The sequence below is a fragment of the Portunus trituberculatus genome, chromosome 31, assembly GCF_017591435.1.
Source record: "Portunus trituberculatus isolate SZX2019 chromosome 31, ASM1759143v1, whole genome shotgun sequence".
Taxonomy (NCBI): Eukaryota; Metazoa; Arthropoda; class Malacostraca; order Decapoda; family Portunidae; genus Portunus; species Portunus trituberculatus.
Window position 1 is genome coordinate 891,475 of NC_059285.1, and position 22,647 is coordinate 914,121.

The 22,647-nt window shown below is 41.3% G+C and overlaps 3 protein-coding genes and 16 non-coding genes across 50 annotated transcripts in view; 18 read left to right on the forward strand and 1 right to left on the reverse strand.

The window, feature by feature from the left end:
* Positions 1–29: 29 nt before the first annotated feature.
* LOC123511476 lies at positions 30–9,125 on the forward strand. Of its 29 annotated transcripts, none has more exons than XR_006676815.1 (20): positions 30–236; positions 412–505; positions 687–819; positions 998–1,091; positions 1,273–1,405; positions 1,584–1,677; positions 1,858–1,976; positions 2,155–2,248; positions 2,429–2,561; positions 2,739–2,832; positions 3,014–3,146; positions 3,325–3,422; positions 3,603–3,735; positions 3,914–4,007; positions 4,188–4,320; positions 4,498–4,567; positions 4,922–5,015; positions 5,467–5,572; positions 5,748–5,841; positions 6,019–9,125. XR_006676815.1 is itself a non-coding variant. In XM_045267405.1 (6 exons), the coding sequence occupies exons 2-5, from the start codon at positions 4,546–4,548 to the stop codon at positions 5,838–5,840; spliced, it is 303 nt and encodes a 100-aa protein (XP_045123340.1). In that variant the 5' UTR covers positions 3,407–3,422; positions 4,498–4,545; the 3' UTR covers position 5,841; positions 6,019–9,125. The 29 variants fall into 29 exon arrangements, 1 of the variants encoding a protein (XP_045123340.1); XR_006676818.1 differs by lacking the exon at positions 4,498–4,567 and adding an exon at positions 5,192–5,285; XR_006676820.1 differs by lacking the exon at positions 3,325–3,422 and adding an exon at positions 5,192–5,285.
* LOC123511713 lies at positions 551–617 on the forward strand. Its single transcript, XR_006676937.1, has one exon. It is a non-coding gene; the product is annotated as a small nucleolar RNA SNORD31 (small nucleolar RNA).
* Positions 1,137–1,203, forward strand: LOC123511716. The gene has a single exon (XR_006676940.1). It is a non-coding gene; the product is annotated as a small nucleolar RNA SNORD31 (small nucleolar RNA).
* Positions 1,723–1,788, forward strand: LOC123511722. The gene has a single exon (XR_006676946.1). It is a non-coding gene; the product is annotated as a small nucleolar RNA SNORD31 (small nucleolar RNA).
* Positions 2,021–2,088, forward strand: LOC123511728. The gene has a single exon (XR_006676952.1). It is a non-coding gene; the product is annotated as a small nucleolar RNA SNORD31 (small nucleolar RNA).
* On the forward strand, positions 2,294–2,359 carry LOC123511723. The gene has a single exon (XR_006676947.1). It is a non-coding gene; the product is annotated as a small nucleolar RNA SNORD31 (small nucleolar RNA).
* On the forward strand, positions 2,606–2,673 carry LOC123511729. The gene has a single exon (XR_006676953.1). It is a non-coding gene; the product is annotated as a small nucleolar RNA SNORD31 (small nucleolar RNA).
* LOC123511714 lies at positions 2,878–2,944 on the forward strand. Its single transcript, XR_006676938.1, has one exon. It is a non-coding gene; the product is annotated as a small nucleolar RNA SNORD31 (small nucleolar RNA).
* On the forward strand, positions 3,192–3,257 carry LOC123511718. The gene has a single exon (XR_006676942.1). It is a non-coding gene; the product is annotated as a small nucleolar RNA SNORD31 (small nucleolar RNA).
* Positions 3,468–3,533, forward strand: LOC123511724. Its single transcript, XR_006676948.1, has one exon. It is a non-coding gene; the product is annotated as a small nucleolar RNA SNORD31 (small nucleolar RNA).
* LOC123511719 lies at positions 3,781–3,846 on the forward strand. Its single transcript, XR_006676943.1, has one exon. It is a non-coding gene; the product is annotated as a small nucleolar RNA SNORD31 (small nucleolar RNA).
* On the forward strand, positions 4,053–4,118 carry LOC123511725. Its single transcript, XR_006676949.1, has one exon. It is a non-coding gene; the product is annotated as a small nucleolar RNA SNORD31 (small nucleolar RNA).
* LOC123511727 lies at positions 4,364–4,431 on the forward strand. Its single transcript, XR_006676951.1, has one exon. It is a non-coding gene; the product is annotated as a small nucleolar RNA SNORD31 (small nucleolar RNA).
* LOC123511720 lies at positions 4,787–4,855 on the forward strand. Its single transcript, XR_006676944.1, has one exon. It is a non-coding gene; the product is annotated as a small nucleolar RNA SNORD31 (small nucleolar RNA).
* LOC123511721 lies at positions 5,061–5,125 on the forward strand. The gene has a single exon (XR_006676945.1). It is a non-coding gene; the product is annotated as a small nucleolar RNA SNORD31 (small nucleolar RNA).
* Positions 5,331–5,397, forward strand: LOC123511717. The gene has a single exon (XR_006676941.1). It is a non-coding gene; the product is annotated as a small nucleolar RNA SNORD31 (small nucleolar RNA).
* On the forward strand, positions 5,887–5,952 carry LOC123511726. Its single transcript, XR_006676950.1, has one exon. It is a non-coding gene; the product is annotated as a small nucleolar RNA SNORD31 (small nucleolar RNA).
* Positions 6,098–20,194, reverse strand: LOC123511474 (outer dynein arm-docking complex subunit 3-like). The gene is made up of 12 exons (XM_045267401.1): positions 19,549–20,194; positions 19,065–19,186; positions 16,674–16,961; positions 15,849–15,944; positions 14,431–14,616; positions 13,770–13,885; positions 12,124–12,307; positions 11,403–11,590; positions 10,801–10,945; positions 10,421–10,558; positions 9,744–9,854; positions 6,098–8,972 (listed from the first exon to the last, which is right to left on the reverse strand). The coding sequence occupies exons 1-12, from the start codon at positions 19,622–19,624 to the stop codon at positions 8,841–8,843; spliced, it is 1,782 nt and encodes a 593-aa protein (XP_045123336.1). The 5' UTR covers positions 19,625–20,194; the 3' UTR covers positions 6,098–8,840.
* A 1,380-nt stretch (positions 20,195–21,574) lies between these two features.
* LOC123511477 overlaps positions 21,575–22,647 on the forward strand; it is a 71,521-nt gene continuing 70,448 nt past the window's right edge. For 2 of the 4 annotated variants that reach the window (XM_045267407.1, XM_045267411.1), the window contains exon 1: positions 21,580–21,899. The gene's annotated coding sequence lies outside the window, so the exon portion shown is untranslated. Of the gene's footprint in view, positions 21,900–22,647 lie in introns of all 4 variants that reach the window. The other 2 variants (XM_045267408.1, XM_045267409.1) reach the window with 2 other exon arrangements.

Here is a 22,647-nt window from a genome sequence, read left to right on the forward strand (position 1 = left end):
TAGATTAATAAATGCAGAGTATTCATTGGTTAGGACTTATAGTTTTAAGGGTTTCCACAGAACTTAAGGTGAGTCTTTTTGGAATTTAATGTTTTACATGATAAAATGGACAGTGAAAAAAGTTTGGAAGGTGGAAACATTATTTTTTACAAGATTTGTTTATGATTGCATTATTTCAGGTGTTGACATAACCTTTGCCAGTACACTGTTGGAAATTTGTTGCTGACTTTTGTAAGGTGAGAATCCTCATTACAGTGTTGATCGTTCCAAAATGGACATATTGCCATAATGATGATATTTTACCGCCCCAGTCTGATGTGAGTGATTTGGTTGTTCTTAAAGATTGAACAAGTAAATGGTGGCAGTAATTGTTGTGTATCCAGCATTACTGATGTGTTCTGTTGTGTCCAGGGCTGACAAGGGGACGATGCCAAGACGAGGAACGAGAGTGGAATAGTGGAAGCTTTTACTCATTACTGCCAAGCCAGTGCAGTGTTGGTGTAAGGTGAGAATCCTTGTGACAATGTTGATCATTCCGAAATGGGACATATTGCCATAATGATGATTGTATATCGCCCCAGTCTGATGATGTGAGTGATTGATGTTTCTGAAAGTTTGAACAAGTAATTGGTGGCAGTAATTGATGTTTATCCAGCATTACTGATGTGTTGTTCTGTTATGTCCAGGAATGCCAAGGGGATGACACCAAGATGAGCTAAGGGGAAGGTGCCAAGACGAGCAACGAGATTGGAGTGATGGAAATTTTTGCTAAGTGCTGCCAAGCCAGAAAGGCTTGTGCCAGTGCAGTGTTGGTGTAAGGTGAGAATCCTCGTGACAGTATTGATCGTTCAGAAATGGACATATTGCCATAATGATGATATTTTACTGCCCCAGTCTGATGTTGTGAGTGATTTGGTTGTTTTGAAAGTTTGAACAAGTAAATGGTGGCAGTAATTGTTGTGTATCCAGCATTACTGATGTGTTCTGTTATGTTCAGGGATACCAAGGGGACGATGCCAAGACGAGGAACGAGAGTGGAATAGTGGAAGCTTTTACTCATTACTGCCAAGCCAGTGCAGTGTTGGTGTAAGGTGAGAATCCTTGTCACAATGTTGATCATTCCGAAATGTGACATATTGCCATAATGATGATTGTATATCGCCCCAGTCTGATGTTGTGAGTGATTGATGTTTCTGAAAGTTTGAACAAGTAATTGGGGGCAGTAATTGATGTTTATCCAGCATTACTGATGTGTTGTTCTGTTATGTCCAGGAATGCCAAGGGGATGACACCAAGATGAGCTAAGGGGAAGGTGCCAAGACGAGCAACGAGATTGGAGTGATGGAAAGTTTTGCTAAGTGCTGCCAAGCCAGAAAGGCTTGTGCCAGTGCAGTGTTGGTGTAAGGTGAGAATCCTCGTGACAGTATTGATCGTTCAGAAGTGGACATATTGCCATAATGATGATATTTTACCGCCCCAATCTGATGTTGTGAGTGATTTGGTTGTTTTGAAAGTTTGAACAAGTAATTGGTGGCAGTAATTGTTGTGTATCCAGCATTACTGATGTGTTCTGTTGTGTTCAGGGATGCCAAGGGGACGATGCCAAGACGAGGAACGAGAGTGGAATGGTGGAAGCTTTTACTCATTACTGCCAAGCCAGTGCAGTGTTGGTGTAAGGTGAGAATCCTTGTGACAATGTTGATCATTCTGAAATGTGACATATTGCCATAATGATGATTGTATATCGCCCCAGTCTGATGTTGTGAGTGATTGATGTTCTGAAAGTTTGAACAAGTAATTGGTGGCAGAAATTGATGTTTATCCAGCATTACTGATGTGTTGTTCTGTTATGTCCAGGAATGCCAAGATGAGCTAAGGGGAAGGTGCCAAGACGAGCAACGAGATTGGAGTGATGGAAATTTTTGCTAAGTGCTGCCAAGCCAGAAAGGCTTGTGCCAGTGCAGTGTTGGTGTAAGGTGAGAATCCTCGTAACAGTATTGATCGTTCAGAAATTGACATATTGCCATAATGATGATATTTTACCGCCCCAGTCTGATGTTGTGAGTGATTTGGTTGTTTTGAAAGTTTGAACAAGTAAATGGTGGCAGTAATTGTTGTGTATCCAGCATTACTGATGTGTTCTGTTGTGTCCAGAGATGCCAAGGGGACGATGACAAGACGAGGAACGAGAGTGGAATAGTGGAAGCTTTTACTCATTGCTGCCAAGCCAGTGCAGTGTTGGTGTAAGGTGAGAATCCTTGTGACAATGTTGATCATTCCGAAATGGGACATATTGCCATAATGATGATTGTATATCGCCCCAGTCTGATGTTGTGAGTGATTGATGTTCTGAAAGTTTGAACAAGTAATTGGTGGCAGTAATTGATGTTTATCCAGCATTACTGATGTGTCGTTCTGTTATGTCCAGGAATGCCAAGGGGATGACACCAAGATGAGCTAAGGGGAAGGTGCCAAGACGAGCAACGAGATTGGAGTGATGGAAATTTTTGTTAAGTGCTGTCAAGCCAGAAAGGCTTGTGCCAGTGCAGTGTTGGCGTAAGGTGAGAATCCTCGTGACAGTATTGGTCGTTCAGAAATGGACATATTGCCATAATGATGATATTTTACCGCCCCAGTCTGATGTTGTGAGTGATTTGGTTGTTTTGAAAGTTTGAACAAGTAATGGTGGCAGTAATTGTTGTGTATCCAGCATTACTGATGTGTTCTGTTGTGTCCAGGGATGCCAAGGGGATGATGCCAAGGCGAAGAACGAGAGTGGAATGGTGGAAGCTTTTACTCATTACTGCCAAGCCAGTGCAGTGTTGGTGTAAGGTGAGAATCCTTGTGACAATGTTGATCATTCTGAAATGTGACATATTGCCATAATGATGATTGTATATCGCCCCAGTCTGATGTTGTGAATGATTGATGTTTCTGAAAGTTTGAACAAGTAATTGGTGGCAGAAATTAATGTTTATCCAGCATTACTGATGTGTTGTTCTGTTATGTCCAGGAATGCCAAGGGGATGACGCCAAGATGAGCTAAGGGGAAGGTGCCAAGACGAGCAACGAGATTGGAGTGATGGAAATTTTTGCTAAGTGCTGCCAAGCCAGAAAGGCTTGTGCCAGTGCAGTGTTGGTGTAAGGTGAGAATCCTCGTGACAGTATTGATCGTTCAGAAATGGACATATTGCTATAATGATGATATTTTACCGCCCCAGTCTGATGTTGTGAGTGATTTGGTTGTTTTGAAAGTTTGAACAAGTAAATGGTGGCAGTAATTCTTGTGTATCCAGCATTACTGATGTGTTCTGTTGTGTCCAGGGATGCCAAGGGGACGATGCCAAGACGAGGAACGAGAGTGGAATGGTGGAAGCTTTTATTTACTCATTGCTGCCAAGCCAGTGCAGTGTTGGTGTAAGGTGAGAATCCTTGTGACAATGTTGATCATTCCGAAATGTGACATATTGCCATAATGATGATTGTATATCGCCCCAGTCTGATGTTGTGAGTGATTGATGTTCTGAAAGTTTGAACAAGTAATTGGTGGCAGTAATTGATGTTTATCCAGCATTACTGATGTGTTGTTCTGTTATGTCCAGGAATGCCAAGGGGATGACGCCAAGATGAGCTAAGGGGAAGGTGCCAAGACGAGCAACGAGATTGGAGTGATGGAAATTTTTGCTAAGTGCTGCCAAGCCAGAAAGGCTTGTGCCAGTGCAGTGTTGGTGTAAGGTGAGAATCCTCGTGACAGTATTGATCGTTCAGAAATGGACATATTGCTATAATGATGATATTTTACCGCCCCAGTCTGATGTTGTGAGTGATTTGGTTGTTTTGAAAGTTTGAACAAGTAAATGGTGGCAGTAATTCTTGTATATCCAGCATTACTGATGTGTTCTGTTGTGTCCAGGGATGCCAAGGGGACGATGCCAAGACGAGGAACGAGAGTGGAATGGTGGAAGCTTTTACTCATTGCTGCCAAACCAGTGCAGTGTTGGTGTAAGGTGAGAATCCTTGTGACAATGTTGATCATTCCGAAATGTGACATATTGCCATAATGATGATTGTATATCGCCCCAGTCTGATGTTGTGAGTGATTGATGTTCTGAAAGTTTGAACAAGTAATTGGTGGCAGTAATTGATGTTTATCCAGCATTACTGATGTGTTGTTCTGTTATGTCCAGGAATGCCAAGGGGATGACGCCAAGATGAGCTAAGGGGAAGGTGCCAAGACGAGCAACGAGATTGGAGTGATGGAAATTTTTGCTAAGTGCTGCCAAGCCAGAAAGGCTTGTGCCAGTGCAGTGTTGGTGTAAGGTGAGAATCCTTGTGACATATCGATCGTTCAGAAATGGACATATTACCGTAATGATGATATTTTACCGCCCCAGTCTGATGTTGTGAGTGATTTGGTTGTTTTGAAAGTTTGAACAAGTAAATGGTGGCAGTAATTGTTGTGTATCCAGCATTACTGATGTATTCTGTTGTGTCCAGGGATGGCAAGGGGACGGGCAACGAGACCTGCCCTGACTTTCACCTGCAATGAGTTGTCTTAGATGCTCTGGTGAGTTGTGAACCAAAAATTCGTTTTACTTCATGTTCAGGAGAGATCTTGAGAACATAATCAATTTGTCTGGAAGCCTGCTTCTGCAAACAAACATTGCTTTGATTAAAAATTGTGGGAAAAGTTTAATTTTGTAATCTATTCTGGACAATTTGAGAATTGCAAAAGAGAGTTTGGAAATGTTTTGGGTATTATTACTTTCTAAGGTGTGTAAGTTACAAACAGACATGATGATATTATACCGCCCCAGTCTGATGATGTGAGTGATTTGGTGGGTTCTGAAAGTTTGAACAAGTAAATGGTGGCAGTAATAGTTGTGTATCCAACATTACTGATGTGTTCTGTCGTGTCCAGAGATGCCAAGGGGACGATGCCAAGACGAGGAACGAGAGTGGAATGGTGGGAGCTTTTACTCATTACTGCCAAGCCAGTGCAGTGTTGGTGTAAGGTGAGAATCCTTGTGACAATGTTGATCATTCCGAAATGGACAAATCGCCTTAATGATGATTGTATATCGCCCCAGTCTGATGTTGTGAGTGATTGATGTTCTGAAAGTTTGAACAAGTAATTGGTGGCAGTAATTGTTGTGTATCCAGCATTACTGATGTGTTCTGTTGTGTCCAGGGATGCCAAGGGGACGATGCCAAGACGAGGAACGAGAGTGGAATGGTGGAAGCTTTTACTTATTACTGCCAAGCCAGTGCAGTGTTGGTGTAAGGTGAGAATCCTTGTGACAATGTTGATCATTCCGAAATGGGACATATTGCCATAATGATGATTGTATATCGCCCCAGTCTGATGTTGTGAGTGATTGATGTTTCTGAAAGTTTGAACAAGTAATTGGTGGCAGAAATTGATGTTTATCCAGCATTACTGATGTGTTGTTCTGTTATGTCCAGGAATGCCAAGGGGATGACGCCAAGATGAGCTAAGGGGAAGTGATGGAAATTTTTGCTAAGTGCTGCCAAGCCAGAAAGGCTTGTGCCAGTGCAGTGTTGGTGTAAGGTGAGAATCCTCGTGACAGTATTGATCGTTCAGAAATGGACATATTACCATAATGATGATATTTTACCGCCCCAGTCTGATGTGAGTGATTTGGTTGTTTTGAAAGTTTGAACAAGTAAATGGTGGCAGTAATTGTTGTGTATCCAGCATTACTGATGTGTTCTGTTGTGTCCAGAGATGCCAAGGGGACGATGCCAAGACGAGGAACGAGAGTGGAATGGTGGAAGCTTTTACTCATTACTGCCAAGCCAGTGCAGTGTTGGTGTAAGGTGAGAATCCTTGTGACAATGTTGATCATTCCGAAATGGGATATATTGCCATAATGATGATTGTATATCGCCCCAGTCTGATGTTGTGAGTGATTGATGTTCTGAAAGTTTGAACAAGTAAATGGTGGCAGTAATAGTTATATATCCAGCATTACTGATGTGTTCTGTTGTGTCCAGGGATGCCAAGGGGACGACGCCAAGACAAGCAGTGAGATCTGCCCTGACTTTTACCTGTGTGGAACTTTTTTTGTGTGTGTGTGTGTGTGTGTGTGTGTGTCGAGGTGAGTTATTCCTGAAGATATTGTTCTATTTCATATGTATACACCTATTTCTTTAGTGCCTCCCAAGGCAGGCACCACACATGGATGCTTTCACGTAGGTGTGGAGCTATTGTGTGTGGTACGAGACAGCTCTCGTTATGAAGAAGCCTTGTTTCAAACCAACTTCTTTTAAGAGGAAGGTTTCAAGACATCTGTTACTTTATTTTGGCTGACTTTGATGTGCAAGAGGACTGGCAATTGTAGGCTTTTTTTACTTGGTCAGTTTCCTTCCTTACATAATATACACACACACACACACACACACACACACACATACATACATACAGTCGCAAAAGATAAGGCGCGCTCTGAAAAAAAAATAATTATGGTTAGCGCATCAGAACATGGGCAGTAACATTCACCGAGCCTTCCTAACATTTTGTTGTGTTCCCTTTCCTCTTGATCACCTCTCGTAGACGCCTGGGGACACTATCAGCAAGGTTTTCCATGTGAGACGGATATTAGCCCAGAGCTGCTGAATTGCAGTGGTAAGCTTGGGTACAGATGAGGTGTCAAGGTTGCGCAATCCTCTTTTTATAATTGACCACAGGTTCTCAATCGGGTTGATGTCAGGACTATTTCCTGGCCAGTCCTTAAAGTAGTTTACCATGCAGTCATCTAGCCAAGTAACAACTGACTTGGCGGTATGGCAGGGAGCACCGTCCTGCATAAAAATTCATGCCCGAGTTTTCTCAAAAGAGTTTGGCAAATGGTCACACAGTAACTCAAGATATACTCCCTGGTTCACTTTAATGTTCTTTGGCAGCACCACTAAACTGCCAACACCATAATAGCTGAAACAGCCCCATACCATAATCGAATCAGGGTGCTTAACAGTCTTTGTGGTGAACTTGGGGTCCAGAGCGTCACTGTGGGGCCGGCGGTACACCTTGTCATACCGGCTCCCAGTCACTGTGAAGGTTGCCTCGTCACTCCATAATACTCCTCTCCAATCCTCATCTGACCACACACTATATTTCTTGGCAAATTTCAATCTCAGCCCTCTGGACAGTGGTTAGCAGCGGTTTACATCTGGCCCGGTAGCTATGATAACCCAAGTCATCATGGAGAAATTGTTGAATGCTACGTACTGATGCGTTGCCAAGCAAATCTGGGTTAGTTTCCTTCAGTTCTCTTGCTGTACTTCGAGGCCTGCATTTAGCCTAGTTTTAGCCATAGTACCGATTCCGCTGAAATTTAAGGCGCAACCTCTACCGCGCCTTATCTTTTCGCGCCGACTGTATATAATCATACCCATGGTTTGTAATTACGTATCAGCATAAAATGAGTTGTCAAAAATTATTTGTACTGTTATAAACAAAGGTGGATGTTAGTGTTTGAAAATCTAATGTTAGTTAATTACTGGTGAGGCTGTGATGGACAGATAGTTGTTGTGGTGGAGAGAGCTGTCTTGATAAAACGCTGAACACATTATGGTAATAAACGATAGGATATTTATTTTTAATATTAGCTCAGAAAATTTGTTGGAGGAAAATAATAACAAGGTCAAAGGTTTGTAATTATTTAGAAATGTGATGCCCTGCTGTGCTTGTTATTGTGATAGCAACCATCTCCATCTTAATGCAGCAGCTAGCATGCTAACCTAACTAGATGTAAACTAACAGCTGAATCTAACATAACAACCTAACCAAACAAGTGTTGCATAGATAAGATTTAGTCAGGTAAGGATGATTGTGGCAAGATCAAGGTCAAGAACATGGAGCTCCTCACAACAAAATACACCAGGGCTACTATCTGGCATACAAGTAAGAGGCTAAGGTTACAGGGATGTCTTGAACTATGCAAGGGATTCATTCCTAAAGGGATTGTGAATAGTGAATATGATTGCTGACCTAGACCGTACAGTATATATCAAATCTAGAGGGTTGCATTCAGCCAACATTAAGTTTAAGACTACATGTTGGCAGTACACAGGGGAAACGCCGGTGACACCTGGGGCCGTATTGTATAGCATTTTCATATATAAGACATCCACCAAGAATTTGCATTTCCATCATATCAAGCTGATTTTTTCACAAGTGAGATTTCCCATGCTTTAAGTTAGGTTCCATTGAAAAGAAAGTATAAAACAACTGTGAAAACTAGGACTCTATTGTATATATACACACTATGTATTTAGAAAATGAGTGAAGCTTCATTAGAAAAGGTTATGTGAATATCTTCATTGTGAGGAGTAAATGTTTGCAACACCAACTTGATATCACCACCATTGATATTCTAGAGCAGTGGTTTCCAAACTGTGGTATGCGAAGGTCTTCCAGGTGCTTCGTGAGGACTTTCTGGATCGTATGCGATTTTAATTAAATTACATTAATTCATATCTCAGAAAAATTATTATCCCTTGCATTAAACTGATTTATGTTCCGTGTTATTAGTATGTTCTACTTGTGAATAGATTGATATTTGCTGGAAATGAGTTTTCTGGAGCCAGGTGGTACACAGCGACTGTATGGGACCCCCAATTTGTACGCTCAGGAAAAGGTTGGGAACCACTTTTCTTGAGAGTAGGAATATTAACATAAATGGTTTCAAGATTATTGTTATAAAAGATTGTAAGTTTATAATGTAAAAGGAACAGTAAAAGCATCGTTACACATATAGACAGCCAATTTAATTGTAGTTTCTTGTCACCTTTTCAAAGTTGTATGTTATTCCATTTTAGGACTTGAAGGTAGAAACAGGACGATTTCTCTTGCGAGCCTTAGCTTCTACAATCATCTGTGCTTGTCGCTTGATAAACTTGCGTGTCAAGGTCTCCTCTTCTTCTCCACTATCTGCTCCTTCTTCAACCTGGAAAAGCATATTGTTCTTTTTTTAACGTATTTCTATATTTCTTCCTGTGAAGCATATGGGAGTCATATATGCAAGAGGTGTGACATTTGATCATTGAAATCCACCATATATGATCAGCTTGTTGCTTATCAAATTAAATTAATAATCTGTTTTCTGGTTTTATGTTCCTATTTGGTTGCTGCTCTACATTTCTACAGACTGCCATTAATCATTAAGGTAATGGGAGAGTTTCAAGACATTCATAATTCTTTATTTGTATTCCTTTTAAGATGTCTAATGAAATTGAGTAAGTTGTCTTAAAGTAGTTAACCTCACAAAAACAAACTTATCTGCATGAGAGTACAGTACATTTATTGTGGGCAGGAAATGTGTTACTTCATGACAATTTTGTGATGTCAAGTATTTAATAATAATAATATATATATATATATATATATATATATATATATATATATATATATATATATATATATATATATATATACATATGAAGTGAATCCCTAATTGAACAAAAGTCAATCTGTTTAAAATAAAGTTAGGGAAGGGAAGGGTGGTATCAAGGGAAGTAAACTGATTTCATAGATAATGTTTTTTGGAACAGCAACATGAGTTGGTTCTTCAGTAATTTTTGTGTATCTGACTGGATTCCATAATATGTATATAACATGGAAGAATGCTGTTGTCATTATTTATGTAGCAACAATACTCTAAAGAGGAGGTTATGTGACTTCAGATCAGGGTGAGCAGCGTGTTGTGAGGCGGCCCTACCTGTTGTTGGGCAGCCTTGGTGGATACAGTGCCGGGGAAGGAGACTCTAATGTTCTCCGGGGAGGTTAGGATGCCACCATTTTCCTTCTCCTCTTCTTGCATCTCTGCCAGCTGAGGATGTGGAGTTAATGACATTTGTATAAGGATTAAATAAGAAATGTGTTTGATTCTAGTCATGTCTCAAAACCAATCATTCATGTCATTATTCTCTTGATGTAACACATCTTGAAGGCAGAGTTGAGGTAATAGCATTTGTGGAAATTCAAATGGACAAATGAACTGTTTCCACATTTGTACATAAACTTTAAAATTAAGAACAAATGTTTTGTAGTGGGTGCAAAATGCCTTATGCACATTTTTTCTTGGAAATATTTAATTAGGTCATGAATTCATTGATGGGGTAAAGAGCTACTTGCATTGCAGCTGTATGATACATCACCACTCCTTTTAGCGGCAGGTCTGTTGGTATTGGACTGGGATTTTTGTATGTTCTGGCTATGTTCATACTTATAAGTTGATACTGATAAGCAGCTGACATGTGCTAAGAGTGGTCTGAGTCATGTTATAAGTTCTTGCATATTTTAAGCATCCTGCATTAGAAAAATCTGTATTCAGAAGTGCTGCCTCAGGAAAGGCATGAAATGGTCATCTATACACTTGTAAGTAAAAGTGCTGACCTTGTGCTGGAGGTGTGCAGCATCACTGATCTGTTGCATGAGGATATCTGCCTGTCTTGTGTTGTACTCCATCAGTAATACCAGGTACTCTAGTGGGGAGTTCACCTCACTCCGGGCTGGACGTGGCTCCTCAGGGCTCTGCAAAACACCTCATACAGTGCAGCAATCCGTCAATATGATGCACATCACTGTAGTATGCACAACAAGGTAATGCTGCTCACTACTTGTCAACACGTTACCATCCACCTTTCATCTTACTATTTACAATAGTTCCCTCCTTCCTCCCTTCATTATCACACTCCCTCAACAGAACCACTTAACCTAGTAACTTTTCAGAGACTACTAGCATTCACTGTGCACACTGCCACAACACAACTCACTTCCAACTTTTCAGCAATATGCTCCAGACCGGCTCGGACACCTGTCAGCACCTTCATGGTCCCATCAAGGCGAGTGGCCAGCTCCTCCTTCAGTCGTGCTTGTTCCTCCTTGCGTTGTCGTAGTTCATTGATTATCTCAACCATTCTGACAATGACAAGATAATGAGTTTAAAAAATATTTTGTTACTTGGGAGGCAAGTTACTTATCTCGCCCATTCATATACCATTATGAATATAAATGCCTATAACATTTAAATTATATAATTTGTAAATTTTACTGCTTTGTGTGCATAAAGATGAAAATCCCATGCGCTTCTTATGAACCACAAGAGATAAAGTTCAGTTGTCTTGATCTATAACATGCTTTATTGCATGCATGCGAGGTGGTATCCAAAATTAAATTGTAAATAAAAGAAAGCTAAATAAGGAATGTACTCTGAAAACAATCTGATATAATGTAGATAACAAAACTCCCTTTTCTTATTTTTGATGGGAATATGAGTTCCTGAAGAAAACTCAACACTTTGTAATTATTACTCTCGCTTGGAAAGTCCACGTCTATGTCGCCCTCCCTTGTCAACACTGGTGTGAGGTGGAGTCACCTGGCAGCATCCTCAGTGGTGGTGTACTTGACACGATGCAACTCCTCGTGCATAGTTTCCTTCTCCTGCTTGAGGCGCGTCACCTCCTCCAAAGTGACGGAGCGCAGCTGGCGGAGGTGTTCCCTGGTGTTGCCCTGCGTGGTGAGCCTCTCCACCACCTCATCCACACTGGTCACGCCAAGCACATCCTGCAATGAAGCAAGACTGGGGTTTTTATTCTAAAAGTCCTGTTGGAAATGTATCTTGTCTTTTTTTTTTCTTCTTTTTTGACACTATATGTTTTGATGTTTTAATAGCTGGCTTACAATTACATACAATAAGGATGTTCAATATAGTACATATTTACAAGCCAGGGTCCACTGAGTTTAGGCTGTTTTATGGACCTTTAGTATTGATGTTTAGGTGAAAATAATTTCAGTCCTCATATTAACTTTTCACTTCATTAAACAGATGATCATGATAGTAATAATTTTTCTTCATCCTGGCTTGACTTAATTGATTTTCTGTTTTTTTAATTAAAATACAAGCCACAGCAACTATGAGCACAGTTCACGGCCCCATTCCAGAGAAGAGGTACCACATACACAAAATTGAAAATTAAACAAAACTACAGCTTCTGTGGGCAAAGCTGAACGATGCACTATAGTTAGGACAAAGCTTGAGTCTACTGGTTGCAGCATCCATGTGGTTTGTGAGACACTGCAAAGTTATGGATACCCACCTTAAGCTTTGTAAACACCTGCTGGTACTTCTCAAGCTCTGCCTCCACCATCTCCTGTGCATCATGTGGGGTGAGCGGTGCAGCAGAAGGGGAGTCACGGCGAGTAGGTGGAGAGCGCAGCAGTGACAGCCGGCGGTCAGCAGCAGTGCCCAAGTCCAGCACACGACGCTCTTCAGCACGCCGCCTGTAAGTACGTACATCACAATTGTATGTTAATCTGTGTACTACGACAATAGTGTAACTATGTGGTCAGCTGTGCTTTACTTACTACACCTAAGAACTGTATTCTGAAGCACTTCTATGCTGCATCTCTACAATTTTTAAAAGAATTTCTTTGAAGTAACACAAGTTTTTACCTTGTGATTTGCGAGCACAGCTTGGCTGGAGAGCATGCTAGAGTGAATCTCGGCTCAGGTTGTAGAAGGTTCAATAATTTCTCATAAAGGTTTCTACATTCGTGCTGACATATATGCATCAGTAGTGTGTACTGGGTTGTCTGTTGACTCATTTCTAGCCAGCAGGTATCACTTAACCCATAAACTATGACATAAATCTTATGATGAACAGCATGTCACTGTGACTTACATCTTATCATCTAAAGGTAATTTTCAAACTTGTGGGTTTATGTTTTGCTCCTGTATGTTTTGAAATGACGTTTGGCACCTCAGGATGACTCCAACCTCTACATTGTTACAAATGAGTGTGTGTGTGTGTTGACAATACAGTAGAAGAAACTCACATTATAATAGCAAATGTCAAAACAGTGTGGTCTAATGTACAGATGAAAATAGATGATCCTGAATTACAAGTAAATTTCCTACTGTGTATTGCTGTTCTGTATTTAGTACTTTATCTAAACCTCCTCCACCCTCCACAACAAGTATCTGTCCATCAGCTCACTCACCACCACCACCACAGCAACCTTCTACCTGGCTGAAACACTGCAGCTTTACTACACCACCACACCTCAACTGAAGTACATATATAATGAACTAATATTGGCTTCTCCAATAGTCCAATACATACTTTTGCATGTAGTTTCATCTTAGAAATTAGGTATTTTTGAGAACTTTTCCTGCCAGTAATTGCACAGCACAGGTATGACCACTGGAACCCCATTGTGCATTTCACAGTTAAAGATGGTTTTCCCTTCCTAGTGAAAAGTAAATAAGATTTCTACATTACTAACTGGAGACACACTTGAGAACTGGGCACATTATCTCTGTGGCCTTTGAAAAATGATGAGAGAACAAAGCATTTCAGAATGTGGATCTAAATTCCTGAGGTGTAGTATGGTGATCCATGATATTGTTCCTTGCCACTGAAGGGACTAAGAGAGTGAATGATGTTGTGTGCTTGAGTATGAGGTGCTTTCTCTGTATGGGATTCCTGTCCTGGTATACGTATAGGATGGACAGATATGTTCTATGCCAAAGTCCCAGGGGGTGTGGTACAGTGGTCCATGAGACTGCCCCTTTCCACTGGGTGCTGACATGACTAATATGTGAATGATGTGTGTGGTGCTATGTCATACAGATAAATGGACAGTTGATTCAAACTAATGTCAGTATCAGGCAAATCTCATAGGTATCCTTTATATAGTTATTCCCTTTCATGCCTGTAACTAACTCTCTCTTATTCTTTACCTGTATTCTGACAACCTCTTCTCCCTCTCCCTCTTGGTCTCATAAGCACATTCCTCCTCTTGGTGGAGCCGTGTCCTTAGGGAGTCTCGTGTTTTCTCTGCCTTCTTCCGGGATTCCTGCATGGAGGTGGACCGGAAAATAAAGAAGAAGCATGAGGATATTTTTAACAAGCCAAGGTGAAAAGAGAAATGTAAAATTTCCGAGGATGTTTACTCTAGAAGAGAGGATGGATGGAGAAGAGAGGGAACTTTAAGCATGACCCTGAGGAAAATATATACTTGTATCTGACCTGATCTTCATACAAGTAGGTATGTACAGTAACTATATTGTGGATAATACCTACATGAAGAACTTCCATTAAGGGTAGTTATACATGTCTGTATGATCGTGTGTCAGGCTGATAGCACTGCAAAGCCAAAACACACACACACACACACACACACACACACACACACACACACACAAATGAAAAACAAAAAAACAATTATTCACTAGTAAATATAAAAAAAGAGATGAGAGATGATTGTATGAGAGAGAAGGAAGGTGAGAGGAGAATTGAAAGGAGAGCAGAAGAATGGAAGAGGAAAAGGGAGTGAGAGGAGAGTAGAGAGGAAGGGAGTGCCACCATGAGAGGGAAATGAGGAATACACAGCAGTCATACCCTGAGATGCATGAGGGCCTCTTTCTCCTGGGCAAGACGGACATGGAGCTGGTCGAGGGTGGTGCGGTGTGCGGCAGCCTCCCCTCTCAGTGCTGTCACCATGGCAGAGTAGCGGCGCCGCACGCCCTCCGCCTCACTCACATTCACGCCCACTCGCTCCAGCTCATTCTCCAGCCCTATCAGTTCCTGGGGGGGATTAGGATTGGAGAAGAATACTATAACAACACACTAACACAGGTGATGTTGTTTACAAACCTAAGAATACTGTATTATGGATAGTGGAAGACCATAACACCACTGCTTCCACTGGTCCAGCATTCCAGGAAAGATTACAAAGAGAGAGAGAGAGAGAGAGAGAGAGAGAGAGAGAGAGAGAGAGAGAGAGAGAGAGAGAGAGAGAGAGAAGCTCCATGGGTCAAGCATTCCAGGAAAGGTTCCATACTGTAGAGAAAAAGTGAAGTCACTTTCTCTGCATTAAAGGTCATTATGTTCCAAAAGAAGTAAGAAAATAATAAAGTAACCCACAGTGTTATGAGTGGTGAGACCTTTGAAATGGATGACGACTGCTGATGTTCTTTGTGTGAGTGCCTGAAGTTTCAAAATGCAGTGAACTTATCATGGCATTAAACTTTAAAAATGTAAAAAAAATACTACGTGCGTACATGAAAGAAGAACATCATCAGGCTTGTTAGCTCTTGTGAGGCAATTGTTGGTAAATTACACTTTATCAAATGAAAGACAGGACATGAAAGGTGAAGACTTTCCCATGGCCTTCCTTAGCTGGCAGGAAGGTAAGAAGAGTAATGTGGCAAGAAAGTCAGCTTTTACCAACATGGGTCTTATCAGTAAATATCTATTTGTGTATACAGCAGGCCAGCACTACCATATGGGTTAGCCCAGACAAATTACTTTTACACACTCACACATGTCATTTACACTCCTAGCCATGTCAGCCCCTGGATGAAAGAAAAAAAGTTGTGGACCACTGCACTACACCTGAGAGCTTGGGCCTATGCTCTGAAATGCTTTCTCTCATCGCAAACCACTTCAAAGCCCACAGAGGTGATGTGGCAATTTCTCAGTGTTTCTCCTATAGCTAATGTAGAAATTTTATAAATCTCTCACTAGAAAGGCAAAACACTCTTAGAAACTCATGTTAGAACACTGCCACTGTTATTCCTTGCATATTGAAAGAGGGCACTAAAAGAAACAGAACCTCCCTGTTCTCTATGTTGTCTTATGAACAAAGCAGAACACTCTAGTGTGTGGGAGCTCTGGGCATTGTTATCCCAAGTGGACCAGTACCACAAGTGAGCCATGGCTCCTTCATAGCCATGAAAATTGTGCATACATCATTCTTCTTCTTGATTGTCTGTTGTTTGACACAATTTGGTGTTGTGTATGTGTGGTTGTGTCACCTGCTGAAGCTCCTGGATGCTGGACTGCTCCAGCTGTGCACGTTCAGATGTTGCCTCGCCCAGCAGCGCCTTGAGGGTGGCCAGGCGGTCCTCGCGCTGCAGCCGGAGGGATGAGAATATTGGACTTGAAGAAATTGTAAGAGTACTATATGTGAAAATATTGGTGGAAGCATTTCATGACATGGTCAGAAAAGAGCAGTCCTTCAGTGGAAGATGTTGTGCGAAGAGAAATTTTATATAGAAGTACATACAGTACCTGCAATAAAGCACACAAGAAAGCACTCACTCTTGCCACTTCACCAATTTTCATACCTATGATACATATCACATCAGCAATGAACCTTGTCCATTTTTTAATACTACTAGGAAAGCATTGATTATCAGTAACATATCAACCTTTCAGAAAGGCAGTAAAAACAAATCAACATGTAATCTAGACAATGCATGACTGTTGACACTGGAGATGTGACACCTTTGTTCTCATAAGGTTGATTAACACACACACACACACACACACACGGCCCGGTAGCTCAGTGGTTAGAGCGCTGGCTTCACAAGCCAGAGGACCGGGGTTCGATTCCCCAGCCGGGTGGAGATATTTGGGTGTCTCCTTTCACGTGTAGCCCCTGTTCACCTAGCAGTGAGTAGGTACAGGATGTAAATCGAGGAGTTGTGACCTTGTTGTCCCGATGTGTGGTGTGTGCCTGGTCTCAGACCTATCCCAAGATCGGAAATAATGAGCTCTGAGCTCGTTCCGTAGGGTAACGTCTGGCTGTCTCGTCATAGACTGCAGCAGATCAAACAGTGAATTACACAGTTACTCACCTGGGAGCGAGTGTGGTGCAGGAAGTTAAGTCTCTTCACTTGGTCGTGGAGTCTGTACTGTGTGGCTGTTATGGTGTCCTCAGCCCTCTTCACTCTGACTGTCAGTCCTCCTCCACCCCCACCTCCTCCACTCACACCCCCACTGCTGTGACTCCTCCCTCCCCCAATCCCTCCACCACGACCACCACCTCTGCTTTTCCCTCCAGCACTAGTAGTTCCCCTGGTTTTTCCTCCTGTCCCTCCACTGCTGCGCTGCTGAAGCACTCGCTCTACACTCCTCTCACTCCCCTGTGGAAGAAGAGTGTCAGGATGCTGAACACACACACACTATCCAGCAGAAAACTTGCATGGCTGTGAGTATCTGTACATTGCAGACTTCTTTCAGAACAAAATGGAAAATAAATAAAACCATGTTCATCACATTTTGAGAGATTTGTAGTTACTTTCCAGACTACAACATTTAGTTCCATACTTAAAAAATGTATTAGGTATAGTACAAATATAGTTTTGTGTCCTTAATTTGTTTAAGAATTGTATTAAATGGAATATGAAATAATAGGATGATGCTGTGGACATGATCCAATTTATCTATGCATACCGTATGTAATTCTATATTCTGTTTAAACTTTGTTGATTTGAAAATGAAAAGAGAATGTAATGGCTGAGAATTATATTTCATAATTCATGCAAGGGATGGAAACTGAAGCAAAGCATTTCATGTAGTCTTGATAAAGAGAAAAAATGTGTAATGGAATTTTGCAAAGGCTCATAGCTATATAAAGTAAATGCGAATATCAGTGTGTAATGGGATAGAAAATATAAAATGTGATAAATAATTCACTGCTGAGGTCTTCACTTCAATCTGTACAATAAAGGAAGTATTGAAGGAGAGATAAATAGTTCAGAAATTGTTGTGGAAAGGAAAATTATAGGATATGAATAAGAGTGAGAGTATCTGGCATGAACATAACTATAGAAACAGTAATATAGAAGACTGTTTTTAGCCTCTTTTGTTGCCCATGGCCAGTGTCCCTCTCTTTCTATACAGCAGACGTACCAGCAAGCCCTTTGACAAAGCACCACACATTCATACACACATTAACACTGTAGCCTGTCAACCCCTGAAGGAAAGGGATGTCTATACATGACTATTGTCTTACACTCCTCTCATGGAAAAAAAAAGACAGAGCTTAATAGGAGCACAAAAAAAGAAAAAAAAATAAGAGGAAGCATCAGAGTGGTAATTGCCATCAAATAAATAAACAAATAAATAAATATATATATATATATATATATATATATATATATATATATATATATATATATATATATATATATATATATATATATATATATATATATATATATATATATATATATATATATATATATATATATATAGAGAGAGAGAGAGAGAGAGAGAGAGAGAGAGAGAGAGAGAGAGAAATGAGGGCTGGAGCATGAACTTGAGTGGATAACTAGGGGCAAATTTTAGTAAGAGCTTCATTTAACAGATTCCGAAATACCAGATAGATGAAAAAAAAATAGTTTTACAGTATTATTGCTATGATCTTTTCATTATTATTATTATTTGTTTAGTTACTTATTATTGTTGTTCTTATTATTATTTTATTATCATTATCATCATTAAGTGACAAATTTACATACTTAACTATTAAAGAAGAATTATAGTAGTAATAATGATGTGTTTTGAGTTGTGCAGAGTAGGTATGTAGCTACGTACACTGTATGATCCTGTTCTGTCCCGTGGTACTCAGCATTCAGCAGTTCCATTTATGCCTTCCTGTTGTATGTGTGTCTCGTATATCTGTCTTTTATTTGAGTCATCTTTTCTTGATGTGTTCAAGTGTTCGTTCATTCAACGATCTCCAAGCGCAAGGGTTCGAATCCTGTCCACGGTCCGAGTGTAGGTTGGGCTTCCTCACTCGGGGCAACGGTTACCTAGCGGGTGGGCTTTGAGATAGGAGGTACCCCAAAATGTATCTCCTTTAGCCCATAAATTCCAGTGAAACACCCACATGGTATAAATAAATAAATGAAGATGCTTACAGAATCATTGACCAGTGGAGGGCTGGAGGCCATGGAGCTATTTTGTAACCTTACCGACATTCTGGTAAAGCGTTGGGTCTACTATGGAGGTAAGTGGGTAGCCTATTGATTTCCAGATACGTAGTACTTGTTAATGATTTTTTTTTTTTCTAAGCCGTGACTACAAATTGAAAGGATTAACAATGAAGTGAAAGAAATTAATCTACGTCCAACGATTTAAACCCGGAGGTTACTTATACTGGAACTTTAATCCAGAGGTGTGTGTGTGTGTGAGCAAAACAACAACAATTAGCCGCAAGGAAAGGATGGTCTCACGGTCACCTGTTTGGCTTCCTGAATCTTGATATGGAGGAGCTTGATCTCAGCACGCAGGGCGATGATTGCTGCCTTATTGGCGCGCTTCTCTCCCTCACTCTCCTCGTAGAAGGCCTTGCTCTCGCCCTCTGCAACACATTGAACACACCGCCTCATCACTCGCCTTGTTTGTTTTCCCAATTCCTCTTGATAGTGTCAATTATTAATACTGTTTCTGCTGAGTGCTGACACTACTATTGCTACAGCTGCTGTAATTACTCTCCTCTTATCCTAGCCACACGACCAACAGCAGCAGCACCAGTATAAATAGTACCAATACTAGTAGTAGTAGTAGTAGTAGTAGTAGTAGTAGTAGTAGTAGTAGTAGTAGTAGTAGTAGTAGTAGTAGTAGTAGTAGCAGCAGCAGCAGCTTACCTGAGAGTGGCATTACTTTTAAAACTCTATGTTGGTTGGAAGGACCAAAATATTTCATGATAACATTACAACTTACCTGAGAGCTGAATTTTTTTCCTCAGGTCCTGGATTTGGCTGTTGACCTTCGCCTTCTGTTCAGCTATGGAAGGCATAGTGACCCAACTCACCCCTGCCTATCTTACAGCGGTCCACCGCTATGACCACGCTGCCTCCCTGTCCCTGACACTCACGCCTTCCCAGTTTCACACAAAAATACAGCACGTGGTTGTAATAGCCTTTCGTAGCCTAAGATGTGTGCACCATTTCCATCTCTAACTCACTTCCCTCAATCTTGCCACGATTCTTAACCTAACCTGAAGGACTAGATTACAGCCACAATGCAGCGCGCCCTGGCAACTGATCAACACTCAGCCAGCACGGAGCACTCACTACACGAGGCTAATGCTATTACGCCTTCTTGGCTTTCACTCGGCCTGCTGGAGTGTGACGGCGAATTTGTTTATCTTTTCGGTTGCCATGACACCAGTGGCGCCATATGACCTCACTGTTGCTGCGTCCCTGTGAACAGCTAGCCAGTCAGCCGCTCTTTTCGTCCGTTTAATCCGTCTGTTGCGAATGCGGATGAATAAAGCTTGTATAATAAGAGACGAAGAAAGAGAAGAAAGAAACCTGATGAATGTCCATTTCCTTACATGCCACCGGTGCATCTGTCAACAGAGCTCTCTCTTATTCAAAGCGACTATAGTTTAGTTAATAAAATGCAGAGAGAGAGAGAGAGAGAGAGAGAGAGAGAGAGAGAAAGTCAAGGAATATGAAGGTGAAGTTCTAAAAGCAAACAAGAAGTATATGTAGTCACACACACACACACACACACACACACACACGTTATTATTACGATTCTAGTTATCCATTATTTATAAGGAAAAAAAAAAAGCCCATGAGAACCTCTGAAAACAATCCGTTTGAGATGCTTCAAAGATTTTAAACATCACGTGTAGCAATACATGTTTAGAAACGCTTTGCTCTATCACCATGATAATTTTCAAGGGCCACGGTCATGATCAGTCGGATGGATTCTCAGCAGTATTCCTCCTATTATTCATAATGTAGAAATGTAAATCTATCACTGAAAAAAAACTTGTCATTTTAACATTAGCCTTTTGGAGACAGGCATGGCCAAGAGTATTTCAGAAAACGATCTCATATAGTACATAATTATAGCTTGGCAATCACCTTTACAAGCGGCAGTCAAGTTACATCACTGCCTAACCTTCACCTTCCCACGGCCCACGAGTTGAACCCTTGACCTTTAGGCTCCCGGCGTGCCTGGCAGGGTGCAAGGGATGGTCAGGCAGGGCAATATTTAATAACTACATGACGACACCTCGAGCAGCGCCTCCCTCCGAAGCAGCAGCACAGCAGCAGTTAAAGGAGTTTCTGTTACCGCTCAAACTTTCGTACCGCTCGTTCACTGAGGCCAGCAGGTGCACGTGGCTATACATTCTCTCGATCAATTTCCCTTTCATGACTATTCATCGCCGCTGTGCAGGTGTTACAGAAGCCTTTTAACACTATAATTGAAATGAAAAGGCCCACGGATGTAGTAAACTGATGCCGAAGGCTATTTCTCACGTGGCAGAAGAGCAGGATAATAGGATACGCAACGGAGAATTATTTAAACCTTTCATTACACTTCGCTCATGTAACATGTAATGAAGTTATTTAATAGTTTATGAAAAGAATGTGCGTGTTTGAAAACGGATAAAAGTATAGATAGACTGATTATAGAGGAAATATGCATCCACTGTTTGAGGGTAGAGCAAGTAGGGAACATATGAATGGGCCAGCAACGAGAGGACCTTGCTATCCTCAAGACCTCTCGGAAAAAAAAAAAATGAGAAAAAAGTTAGCGATAGACATGCGCAAATATAAGACAAAATTAAAAAGAAAAGCAAGAAGCATAAGCAAATAGTTCTGAAGAAGGTGCAGTTTACATGAAGAGTGGTTGATGAGATAATACTGCGTTTTTTCCATAAATGTTGAGGAATTTACTTGTAGTACGTCAGGCAGCGGCGACGCTACTAGCTTCCAGCACACTGGCTTGAAATCGCCAGTGTGAGATGAAGCGCGGTGAGGAGTGTGTGCTGGCCTTCAATGTGGTGCTCTTGGTATTTTGCAACATATGATGTAGTATTGAACATCACGGGAGTCAAGGAGTGAGTGAAGTGAGTGTTAGCCATGCAGGTATGTGGTAGCCAGTGTTGAGTGTGTAGCAGGCGCCGGGAGGGTGGCTGGCGTGTGAGTGGGCACCCGCCGCCACCGCCTACTCTGCTCAATCTGCCATTCAAAGCGACGGATTAAAAGAAAAAAAATTATTAACTCCTGAGTGATCTAACCTGAGAAGATTGACCTGACCCTGGCCCACAGGTCAGTAGCGAGGCGGTGGTGTGTGTGTGTGTGTGTGTGTGTGTGTGTGTGTGTGTGTGTGTGTGTGTTTGTAACTAACCCTTGGACTAGTTTATCATGGCTAGTTAATTTGACCTAATTTTGTGATGAATTAATAAACTAGTGTGTGTGTGTGTGTGTGTGTGTGTGTGTGTGTGTGTGTGTGTGTGATTACTACTGTTGTTGCTGACCTACTAAATGTCACTGAGCATATGAATAATTAAAGAAAAGAAGGGTGAAAAAAAAAAAAATTGAAAATATGTATGGAGTCTAATGATAGCAAATGCATAGTAATGTTTGGGGTGGAAGTTGTAAGCAGCGGAATGTCTTGTTTACTCTCCTTTTGTGTTTCAATATACTTGCAACTATTTCGTTTCTCTCTCTCTCTCTCTCTCTCTCTCTCTCTCTCTCTCTCTCTCTCTCAGTCGATGGTTTCGTGACATGATTCGAGATATAATAAGACCGTGCTGGGGAAACAAACGAGCACACACACACACACACACACACACACACATGATTCCCCGGTCGGGTGGAGATATTTGGGTGTGTCTCCTTTCACGTGTAGCCCCTGTTCACCTAGCAGTGAGTAGGTACGGGATGTAAATCGAGGAGTTGTGACCTTGTTGTCCCAGTGTGTGGTGTGTGCCTGGTCTCAGGTCTATCCGAAGATCGGAAATAATGAGCTCTGAGCTCGTTCCGTAGGGTAACGTCTGGCTGTCTCGTCGTCAGA

Bases quoted from the DNA above. Each gene is read 5' to 3' on its own strand.
- LOC123511476 (XM_045267405.1), top strand. From the start codon at position 4,546: ATGAGTTGTCTTAGATGCTCTG. The intron at 4,568-4,921 runs GTGAGTTGTGAA...TGTCGTGTCCAG, and splicing joins GAGTTGTCTTAGATGCTCTG to AGATGCCAAGGGGACGATGC. The intron at 5,016-5,191 runs GTGAGAATCCTT...TGTTGTGTCCAG, and splicing joins CAGTGCAGTGTTGGTGTAAG to GGATGCCAAGGGGACGATGC.
- LOC123511474 (XM_045267401.1), bottom strand. From the start codon at position 19,624: ATGCCTTCCATAGCTGAACAGAAGGCGAAGGTCAACAGCCAAATCCAG. The intron at 19,187-19,548 runs GTAAGTTGTAAT...AATGTGTTGCAG, and splicing joins GAAAAAAATTCAGCTCTCAG to AGGGCGAGAGCAAGGCCTTC. The intron at 14,617-15,848 runs GTGACACAACCA...AATCCCCCCCAG, and splicing joins GCATCCAGGAGCTTCAGCAG to GAACTGATAGGGCTGGAGAA.